This window comes from Eschscholzia californica, unplaced genomic scaffold, assembly GCF_041429995.1.
Source record: "Eschscholzia californica isolate CP2 unplaced genomic scaffold, dmEscCali1.0.p SCAF_2, whole genome shotgun sequence".
NCBI lineage: Eukaryota > Viridiplantae > Streptophyta > Magnoliopsida > Ranunculales > Papaveraceae > Eschscholzia > Eschscholzia californica.
Genome location: NW_028238309.1, coordinates 10,287,910 through 10,298,414, shown reverse-complemented (window position 1 = coordinate 10,298,414; position 10,505 = coordinate 10,287,910). Strand labels below are relative to the sequence as shown.

The 10,505-nt window shown below is 36.3% G+C and overlaps 2 protein-coding genes and 1 long non-coding RNA gene across 4 annotated transcripts; 2 read left to right on the top strand and 1 right to left on the bottom strand.

The window, feature by feature from the left end:
* Window positions 1-643: 643 nt before the first annotated feature.
* LOC147556118 (putative F-box protein At1g32420) lies at window positions 644-1,792 on the top strand. The gene has a single exon (XM_086658577.1). The coding sequence runs from the start codon at window positions 644-646 to the stop codon at window positions 1,790-1,792; it is 1,149 nt and encodes a 382-aa protein (XP_086514703.1).
* A 315-nt stretch (window positions 1,793-2,107) lies between these two features.
* On the bottom strand, window positions 2,108-7,004 carry LOC147556117 (uncharacterized). 2 transcript variants are annotated; one of them, XR_015235156.1, is made up of 6 exons: window positions 6,864-7,004; window positions 6,036-6,558; window positions 5,783-5,941; window positions 5,578-5,647; window positions 3,601-3,699; window positions 2,108-2,509 (listed from the first exon to the last, which is right to left on the bottom strand). It is a non-coding gene; the product is annotated as an uncharacterized LOC147556117 (long non-coding RNA). The 2 variants fall into 2 exon arrangements; XR_015235157.1 differs by having other exon boundaries at window positions 5,783-5,929.
* Window positions 7,005-8,516: 1,512 nt separating this feature from the next.
* LOC147556116 (putative F-box protein At1g32420) lies at window positions 8,517-9,801 on the top strand. The gene has a single exon (XM_086658576.1). It carries the CDS (start codon window positions 8,517-8,519, stop codon window positions 9,663-9,665), a length of 1,149 nt encoding a protein of 382 aa, XP_086514702.1. The 3' UTR covers window positions 9,666-9,801.
* Window positions 9,802-10,505: the final 704 nt, after the last annotated feature.

Genomic DNA, 10,505 nt, shown 5'->3' with positions numbered 1-10,505 from the left:
AATTCCGAACTCGCTGAACCCCTTGATCGGGAGATCTATGAAGGTCAGGCGAGGCCTCTCCCCGAACCCGCGCCGATTCCAAGTAACTAAATCAGATCGTTCGATTAGATTACAAGTTATAAACATAAGTGTTACGTCCTCACATTATGTGCAAGGAAAACTTAGAAGGTTTCTATATACAATTTTTTTCTAGTACAATGAGTGTGGGCCACATTTTTAATACTCGCTTCGGGCCTCCCAAATCTCAGGACCGGCCCTGGCCGGATATGATGGCTCAATAGACACGTTTTAATAAGAATTTAAAAAGAAACATAATCGTTTTAATAATTTAAAAAAATAAAAAATAAAATAGAACCGTTTTAAAATTACTCACCCAAGTTTTTGGCAACTTCTATATTTCTTGACGACCTCTAGTTTTTGGCAACTTCTATATTTCTTGACGACCTCTAGTTTTTGGCAACTAGTCTGTCTAGCATCAATCATCCTGACTAACTTCTTCTTCTCAAGTCTCAACCAAGTTTACTACCAGCAGACAGAGAGAAAACTACCCTACCCAATCAAGTTTCTTGTTTATCTATCTTTTTCAGGAGAACCCTATCAACAAAACAAAGGGAGAGGAGAAAACTAGGGAGTAATTAAGATCATGAGTAGTGGTGGTGGTGGTGAAGACATATTATGCGAAATACTTATGAGATTAGGAGTGAAGTCACTGTTGAGATTCAGATGTGTTTGCAAACATTGGCGTTACTTAATTGATGAAGATCAAAACTTCAATAACTTACAACTCTCTCATTCGAAAAAGAATCCACGTATCCTTTTTCTTCGTGCAACAACTGACGAAACCAGCATCTACTCATCGGAAAACTACTTGTTCCAAGACAAACCATCTCTTCACACAACCTTAAAACAATTTATCCTCTCATCTCCTCCCCAAATTCCTCCTAAACCTCTCAATGGTTTCATATGTCTAATTAACTCCCAATACTCTTTTTTAATTCATAACATCATCACTCAACAAACAACATCACTTGTTCAATCTCCTCAAGTCGTCGCTATTAAAGGACAAGAAAGAATTAAAATCTGCCCACATTACGGTTTCGGCTATGATTCTTCTACTAACCAACACAAAGTGGTATGTATTTGGTCTTTTCATGGATTTGGAGTTTGGAAAAGCCAAGTTTGTGAGGTCTTTACATTGGGCCAAAATACAGTACCTGGTTGGAGACAGATTCAATCCCCACATTATAAAAACATTGCTCCTATATATGATTATCCTATTTACACAAATGGTTTCATTTTCTGGTTGGCATATACTTATTGCCCTCAAATCACAATACTAGCATTCAATGTTCACACTGAAACTTTTAGACACATCTCAACCCCTTCTTTCATTCTAGATCAAATGTCCGAGCCATTCCTGAGTCCACCTTGTCATACTGTTGGTCTTACGCTTTTAGAAGTCGACGGAAATTTGGCTCTTATGACGCGCAGTAAAAATCAAGGAAAAACAGTTACAGTCAAGATATGGATACTTAGTGATGATATAAACAACAACATGGAGAGTATCAATAACTGGAGTGAAGAGACTGTGTCTGTAAGTTTCGGTACAAAACAAGAAGTCAGTAGCGGTTTTCAAGTTATTGCAGTGGGACAAGATTACTTCGTCCTAAAACCAAAGAACGGATTTTTCTCATATTTCTACGACAGAAAAAGGAAGATGACTTCAAAGAAGATTGAATATCGCTTTCGTTGGGAGATTACATCCTTCGTAGAAAGTCTTTTACATGTTTGAAGTCTTGTATTGCAAAAACACATTTTTATTTATGTACTACTTTTGAAATTATATTTATGTTATTATATGGCCTAATTACTACCTTTGTTGTAATAGTAGCTAGTTTTTGCTTTTCTTAACTATTTTCTATTCGGTTTGGTCCTCTAACTGTCTATTTATACATGTATTTAATCATGGCTTGCATAGGACAAATGAGAGAAAATCTGATCAAAGGTAATTTTCTCAGTGATTATTCATAATTTGTTCTTTTTATATTCAAATATTAGTGAGAAAGAGAGTAGTAGATCCCGTGGGCCCTATACTTGGGATGTGTTCTTTATATTGAAAGGGTGCCACGTATTAGTGAGATATCTTGATTATCAGTGATTATTCATAATTTGTATAAAAATTTACCAACGACTCTTTCTCTCTCTAAAGAAAATAATCAAACATTAAAGAAAATCTGATCAGAGGTAATTTCTTTTCAATCTCTCTCTCTCTCTCAAAGAATTAGAAAAGTAAAAGGATCATTCAACTACCTCTCTCTCTTCAGCATCATCATTCATCACTTAGTCATCACCACCACCTAACTTCACCTTCAGTCACATCAGAAATGGGCACTGAGTCTGGTTCAAGAACTAGAGGAATTGGTTTTGTTTCATCAAGAAAACCAAGAATTGCCTTTGATTCATCATCAAGAACAAGACCAAGAACGAGAAGAAGCAGCAGGTTCCCCACCTACAGGAGGGGCCAATATGTTAACATATTCGATCCAAGAAATAATCATTCTAAATCACAAGGAATAGTACAACAAATAGTGGATAACAATCGATTATTGTGTTTATTGCTAGTTAAAGCCCGTGACATCAATTTAAACAATGACATAGTAGTAGAGGATCAAGAACTCTATTTTACATACGAAACCATTACAATTGACATTAAATTTCTTTCCCATTCAACAATGGAATATTATTTCCTTCCGCCCCACAAGAATCTTCCAATTCTCCACAACCCCTTCTTCCTCATTCAGTGGGTGTATCTACCCCATTCAAACACTCGATTTGGTATTACTAGTCCGGAACTAAATAATCTTTACAAAAAAGATATGATTCTTTACATGGAACAAACACGAATGAGTGTTGGAAAATATTTCATGGATGTCGATGATAAAGTTTTATTAACAAAGTATAATCCTACAACATCTGATAAGTCTGAAAGTCGTTGGATGGAGAAGCTATTGAATGTTTTCAAGGTTGTCTCTTGTGAGTTGGAGAAAGATACATCTAAACAGCAGCAGCCTATCTACTACTGGCCTGACATTTCTGTCAATGCCATTATGGGTTTGAGAGATGCATGTCCTAAGACTACAAAAAGACGTATGTGTAAATTTAGGCAACTGCTTTTCAACATGACTCAAAACAAGGCTCTAGTTGTCAAATTACTAAAAGGGGAGTTCTCGCCTACGGAGGTCGCACATATGGACCCGAAGGAACTACGGGATGGTCGCTTTTCACTTGAGAAACAAGCTGACCAGAAAGAAGATCAAACCTATCTATGGGAAATTGACACATGTTGCAGTATTTGTTCCAATTACTCATGTGTTGTGACAGACATCATTGCAGCATCACGTGCAGAAAGGTATGGAGTTTTATGTGTCAAATGTGGCACCAAATCTTACCAGAATCCTATTTGATTGCCTTGACTTTATGTGTAAAGCACTTAGGTCCTTGCGTTTTAAAACGTACACTTAGGATATGCTTGGGTATTTGACAATGTGTGCATACAAATTTTAACACTGCATTAGCATAACATTACAAGTAGAAGTTTACCTTGTAAACTGCAATATTGATGTCCACTTCTTAGAGTCTGTATTCAGATATAAAAATCACCTTTCCCGCAAGCACGTATAATCTCTTTGAATTATGGAACTGCTCAAGTAGAAATGACGGGTCGAAATTATCTTTCTATGAAATGGACATAACGAAGAAAAAGAAAAGCATTTCATTCCAACAGAACAACCAAAAAGAATTTGCAAAAGTCTTCTACATTGTATACTAATCAGGCATTAAAAAACAGACACCATGGAACGACACTGCCGGTCAACCAAAGCAAATGTCTCCATCCAGAGATGTCCAAGATTCATATAGAGCCTGTCTAGTCAATGGCTAGTCCAGCAGTAATCGAGTTGCTCAAGTTATCCTAAGAAAGGAAAGACTACATATACCACAATAGCATACGCCCTTCTATCTCTAGATGCTTCGAGACAAACATATGGAAGTGGGCCACACCCACGTGTTGCCCACATAAACTCGAGAATAAGTTTAATGCGAAACACAACTAGGCCCCTCGTAAGATCAAAATATTAGTTGTATTATCACCCAAACTGGCCCGTAGCCAGGGTCAGCCACTAACCCTTATTGGGGGAGCACCAGCTCTGATGTTGGAAACAATTTATGTTGTTTGTCGGATTAGAACCATGCCTGCTGGAAGTAGGCAGGTTCTTACCCAATGGCCAGAATGAATCACCAAAAAACACTCGACTAGTCGTACAAAGTACAAACACCATGGTAATATAATCCCAGGTATGGATATTTAAAGACTAAAATGACTTGTAACCTTAGGAAGTACTCAAAACGCAAATCCAGTTTTCACAAAATTATCATTTTATTTTAAATTAATAACACTCCTACAATAATAAAGATAATACACATTAGAAATGTACAGCAACACAAAAGACAAAACCAATAGTGATCCGGTTGATAATTAACAACTACATTAACCCATCACGATATAGAAAACCAAAGCCAATATTCTTGGAGTTGAATGATCGTGGAAACAATTTCACATCTTCTAGACCAGTTCAAATGAGTTTAACCTTACTCGCCCACTCAATATAGATTAGGGTCCATTGACGTTTACCTTAACATCTGGTTCGTCAACGACTGAATCCAAACTGAGGCACTTATCATAAATATTGAATGTTAACAAAGCCAAGAAGCAAACCAGGAGAATCTTACTTGGGTATCTTATAATGAGGTTTTCGTGGTTCTCGCTAAAAGTTAGGAACTGAAAAGACAGTCTAAATAAATGTTTATAGGAGTATGACTTTCTGAAGTACTACCTGTAGAAATTAGCTTCATGTTTTCATCTTACTACCAAGAACATATCAGCAGCATTTCTCTCAAACTTTTATCACTAGAAAACCATCAACAAAGTCAAACTCTCAAAGAGGCAACCAATTGTGAGTCGCGAGCTGTTACAGGCTCACAAATCCTAGACTCAGTGAAAGACTGAAACTATGGAAGCCTTAGTTTAACAACTACGAGTTGGTTTACTATCAGATACAACCGTTCTTTGAGAATTAGGTGAGACATAATGTTTTTCTCCATATATATAATTAACGTGTAAATAGTGAGGCATTAAGGTCAACCGCAAGCAAGAAAATAGATTCTGTTAGTCAGGCAGAAAAAAGTATATGTGATTAAGTTTGTATTATATAAAGTTCTCACATGATAAGGCTAGGTCAAGTAAAGCAAGTTAAATATGAATTATGCATTGAACTAACATCTTTGCCACGTCTACCTCAATAAGAATTTCTACATTAGGAAAAAGGAAAGCAAGCTAATAACAAATAGACAAGTAAACTATAATCTAAGCTATGGAAGGAGACTAAACATTTAACTTAAAAGAAAATTTATATTGGGTGATCCAATTACAAGAAAAATGTTTAGCAGCATTGAGGTAGTAGGACTGATCAGTTACTAAGAAAAAGCAGATAGTTGTATGATAAAATGATATCATAATACCTGATCCATTCTTATGAAGTGCAAGTTTAATGCCCGGTATCAGATGTCGAGGAACTGTCACTGTCTGAATCTGGATAGTGAAATACAAGGGCAATCAGACAACAACCCCTAAATGGAATCGAAATATACAAAATCAAATAGATACAACCGTGACTCGTGAGAAACTAGTCTAGACACAACTGTACTATTGAATTGCTAATATTACCACTTGAAGACGATCCAGAGTCGCTGCTTGAGCTACCGGAACTACTTGATCTGCTAGCAATATTTCCTCTCTTTTCATTTTGAATACTGGAAACATCGCTTACCTTCTCTCTTAGAACAGGTGAGGAAGAAGACACATTCTTCTCGTCTGCATCAAGAACTGATAATTTGAATTAAAATTGTGAAAATATAACCAGTTAAACAAGATATATAAAGGGAAATGCAATCAACTGCCGATTATCACTAGTCTTTACCTGATTTAGCTTCCTTCGGCACCTCCATCTCTACTACAGGGATTATCACTAGTCTTTACATTATCAAGCTTATCTAAAGGCAAACTCTGAAGGTTCATACTAAGTTCTGCTGCTCCTCATAAGTCGTTTCCCTTTTGTTGACCTCACTTATCTTAGGCTTAGGTTTCTTTTGGGTTGATACTCTACCAGAAGTAACAACATCTGAAGATTTCAATTGAGGATTGACATGAACTGTTGTTGATTTCGATTTTTCAAGTGTCCTCATTTCAGGAAGACAGAGTTGGGGTTTCTTCCGAACAGGATTAGGCCGACTCACTTCATTATCTCCTACAAACCTCGAATCAGTATTAAATTTAGATTGTATAACCACCCATCTATCTTCGAATATCTTTAGCAATTCTTCAGCCATAATATGAACATCCTGCCCTTTTCGGTTGTAAGCCATGGCGTTATTGAAAGTTAGTGGAATTCATTTGGCGATTTATATCTATTCTTATTCAGCCATAAGAAGAAAACTCCAACCCTAGTTGAACAAACATATCACAACGAAAATCAAACAAAAAATCATACTCAAATCAAACAAAAAACTTAGTTTGAATGCAAAATCAAATCAAACTCAACCCCCATGAGAAAAAGTAAACAAGAAACAAAATATGAACGTTTAATAAGAAACGGTAGTTCAAATTTGGTCAGATTAGTATCAACAGATAAACAAAGTATACCCTAGGTTTTTTTCATAGTTATTGACATTTCTAGGTTTTCTTAAACATTCAATTTTAGATGTAAATCAAAAGCTTACAAGAAACAAGAGTAAAGAGCAACGATTACCTCTTATTAAAACGAGAATCGAAGAATTGAAGTCGATTTTGGGCTCGGTTGAGGACTGGTAAAAAGAGAAAATCGTCCGAAATTTTGGGGGAATACTGTTGTGTTTTCTTTTTATATGTTTCATCATGTATTATCGAGACCGTTGATTAATCATCGTTTCAGATTTACTATATTAATTATTATTATTGGGTTAATTCCGTTTTGGCCCTGAAGTGTTGACCAACTCACCGTTTTGCCCCTCAATTGTGTCCGACAGTTCGTTTTGGCTCCAAGATCCACTTTTCGGGCAGCGCTGACATCATCAAGTCAAATTCAATACTTTTCTATACCCAAATTACCCCTCTGACATCAAATCCCAAGATGTCACATCCATCGGGCAATTTAATACCCTTACCTTCCCAAGACATTTACTTTCTCTCCATTAACACCACCAGCAAAACAAAACTCAACTCCCTCCCTTATCTTCTTCATCTTTCTTTACCTTCGTCTTCACCAACAATAAGAGTTCCATTATTTCAACAAAAAAAAAAAAAAAAAACAATAAGAGCTTCATCACCAGCAAACCCAAAAGGAAACGTATGATCTGTAACAGATTCAATTTCAATAAATGTGAAATCAAAAGCACCCGATTTCTTTAAACTAAAGATGAACACAGATACAATTGATCCAAGCATTGAGAGAGCCCAGTAATTGTTCTTTCCATGTATCAAACCCCACGCAATTGAGTACCCGACAATAATCCCAGATAAATGACCGAGAATCAACCCTTTCTTTTCATTCTTATCTTCTTCATGTACAAATTCTCCATTAACAGATTCTTCACTACCAACAAATACTAGACTATCAAATACTAAACCCTTAAAAAACCTAATCCCGCTTGTGTTTTTACTCACCAATAATACTAGACTATCAAAGTACTACAAGCAATCAATCAGTCCTCATGTAGGCGAGGGGTCTGTTCGAGTAACTCATCAATGGAAGGATCTAAAACTTAATTAGCTAAATTATGGGCAAGAGAATTCTGGGCTCTAAGGCAATAAAGACAATTAACCTCATGAGATGAGGCCAGAGAATTCTGCCGTTTGTTTCTCATTATTTGATAAGATTTTTTGTTTTTTGTGATCTCTTATTAGCTAGGGTTTCCTTATTAACGTCAATATTTTGTCCATTCCTTACTACTATTTTACGGCTACATAAAATTAATGATGTGAAAAATCAATTTTTTTTTATCTTTTGAGACATACAATCTCTGTTCATATTGCTTTTGAACTACCACAAAATCAATTTTTTTCATCTTTGAGACATACAAAGTATATCTGTGTTCATATTTCTTTTGAACTACCACTTATGAACCTTCAATTTATTCTTTATGTTTCTTTTGAACGGTTAGTGGGTGGCCCTTATATTGGTGGCTCAATAGATGCGTTTTAATAATTTCAAAGAGAAAAAAAAATAGACGCGTGGACCTCTGTTTTTGGCAACTTCTATATTTCTTGACGACCTCTAGTTTTTGGCAACTAGTCTGTCTAGCATCAATCATCCTGACTAACTTCTTCTTCTCAACCAATCAAGTTTCTTGTTTATCTATCTTTTTCAGGAGAACCCTATCAACAAAACAAAGGGAGAGGAGAAAACTAGGGAGTAATTAAGATCATGAGTAGTGGTGGTGGTGGTGAAGACATATTATGCGAAATACTTATGAGATTAGGAGTGAAGTCACTGTTGAGATTCAGATGTGTTTGCAAACATTGGCGTTACTTAATTGATGAAGATCAAAACTTCAATAACTTACAACTCTCTCATTCGAAAAAGAATCCACGTATCCTTTTTCTTCGTGCAACAACTGACGAAACCAGCATCTACTCATCGGAAAACTACTTGTTCCAAGACAAACCATCTCTTCACACAACCTTAAAACAATTTATCCTCTCATCTCCTCCCCAAATTCCTCCTAAACCTCTCAATGGTTTCATATGTCTAATTAACTCCCAATACTCTTTTTTAATTCATAACATCATCACTCAACAAACAACATCACTTGTTCAATCTCCTCAAGTCGTCGCTATTAAAGGACAAGAAAGAATTAAAATCTGCCCACATTACGGTTTCGGCTATGATTCTTCTACTAACCAACACAAAGTGGTATGTATTTGGTCTTTTCATGGATTTGGAGTTTGGAAAAGCCAAGTTTGTGAGGTCTTTACATTGGGCCAAAATACAGTACCTGGTTGGAGACAGATTCAATCCCCACATTATAAAAACATTGCTCCTATATATGATTATCCTATTTACACAAATGGTTTCATTTTCTGGTTGGCATATACTTATTGCCCTCAAATCACAATACTAGCATTCAATGTTCACACTGAAACTTTTAGACACATCTCAACCCCTTCTTTCATTCTAGATCAAATGTCCGAGCCATTCCTGAGTCCACCTTGTCATACTGTTGGTCTTACGCTTTTAGAAGTCGACGGAAATTTGGCTCTTATGACGCGCAGTAAAAATCAAGGAAAAACAGTTACAGTCAAGATATGGATACTTAGTGATGATATAAACAACAACATGGAGAGTATCAATAACTGGAGTGAAGAGACTGTGTCTGTAAGTTTCGGTACAAAACAAGAAGTCAGTAGCGGTTTTCAAGTTATTGCAGTGGGACAAGATTACTTCGTCCTAAAACCAAAGAACGGATTTTTCTCATATTTCTACGACAGAAAAAGGAAGATGACTTCAAAGAAGATTGAATATCGCTTTCGTTGGGAGATTACATCCTTCGTAGAAAGTCTTTTACATGTTTGAAGTCTTGTATTGCAAAAACACATTTTTATTGATGTACACTATCTGTTTTTGCTTTCGAAATTACATTGAATTTATGTTATTATATGGAGTACTTACTACCTTTCTTGTAATAGTAGCTAGTTTTGCTTTTCTGGACTATTTTCTCTTCGGTTTGGTCCTCTAACCATTTCCACATGTATTTAATCATGGCTGGGGAAAAACACGCCAGTCGTATCTGCCCATAACCACCCTAGGCCAAATGAGTGCACCCGAGAAGCGCATAATTCGCCTGACGCATTAGATTCGGTGGGTCGGCCGGTAGGGGTAGAAGGTTCTGCCCCAGCCATTCGCCTGAGCCCTCATTTACCCTGTAATGATTCAAGTATATATGAATGATCACTCACTATTCCACAATGGAGGTCAAATTAGAACTACAAATGCCGCTGGGATAATTTCATTTGATTGATGTATATGACTTATTTTGAAAACACAAGTTAGTAAAAAGATTGAGTAATTCTTTCTTTAATCGATCTTCTCAACGAAACACCAGATCTCACATCAAAAGAATTACCCCACCGTCCTATTCTTTCTGAGTCAGTACCTTCTCTATTGCTATTACTATGGTTTAACTTTATACACATCGGTTAGTTGTGTCAGAGTATATAAAGAGATGATTTCCCCAATCGTCTAGTTGTATCCTCCATCGGTTAGTTGTGTCACTAGATTAGCTTAGATCGAAGATAACCCCCAAATACTAGACCTATAAGAGTTGTTTCTTCGGCTATTGGCCCTGCATTTATCCCAACTTCCTTAACGCAACCAGATTGCATTTTATCAATCGCATACCTGCCCAATAATTCG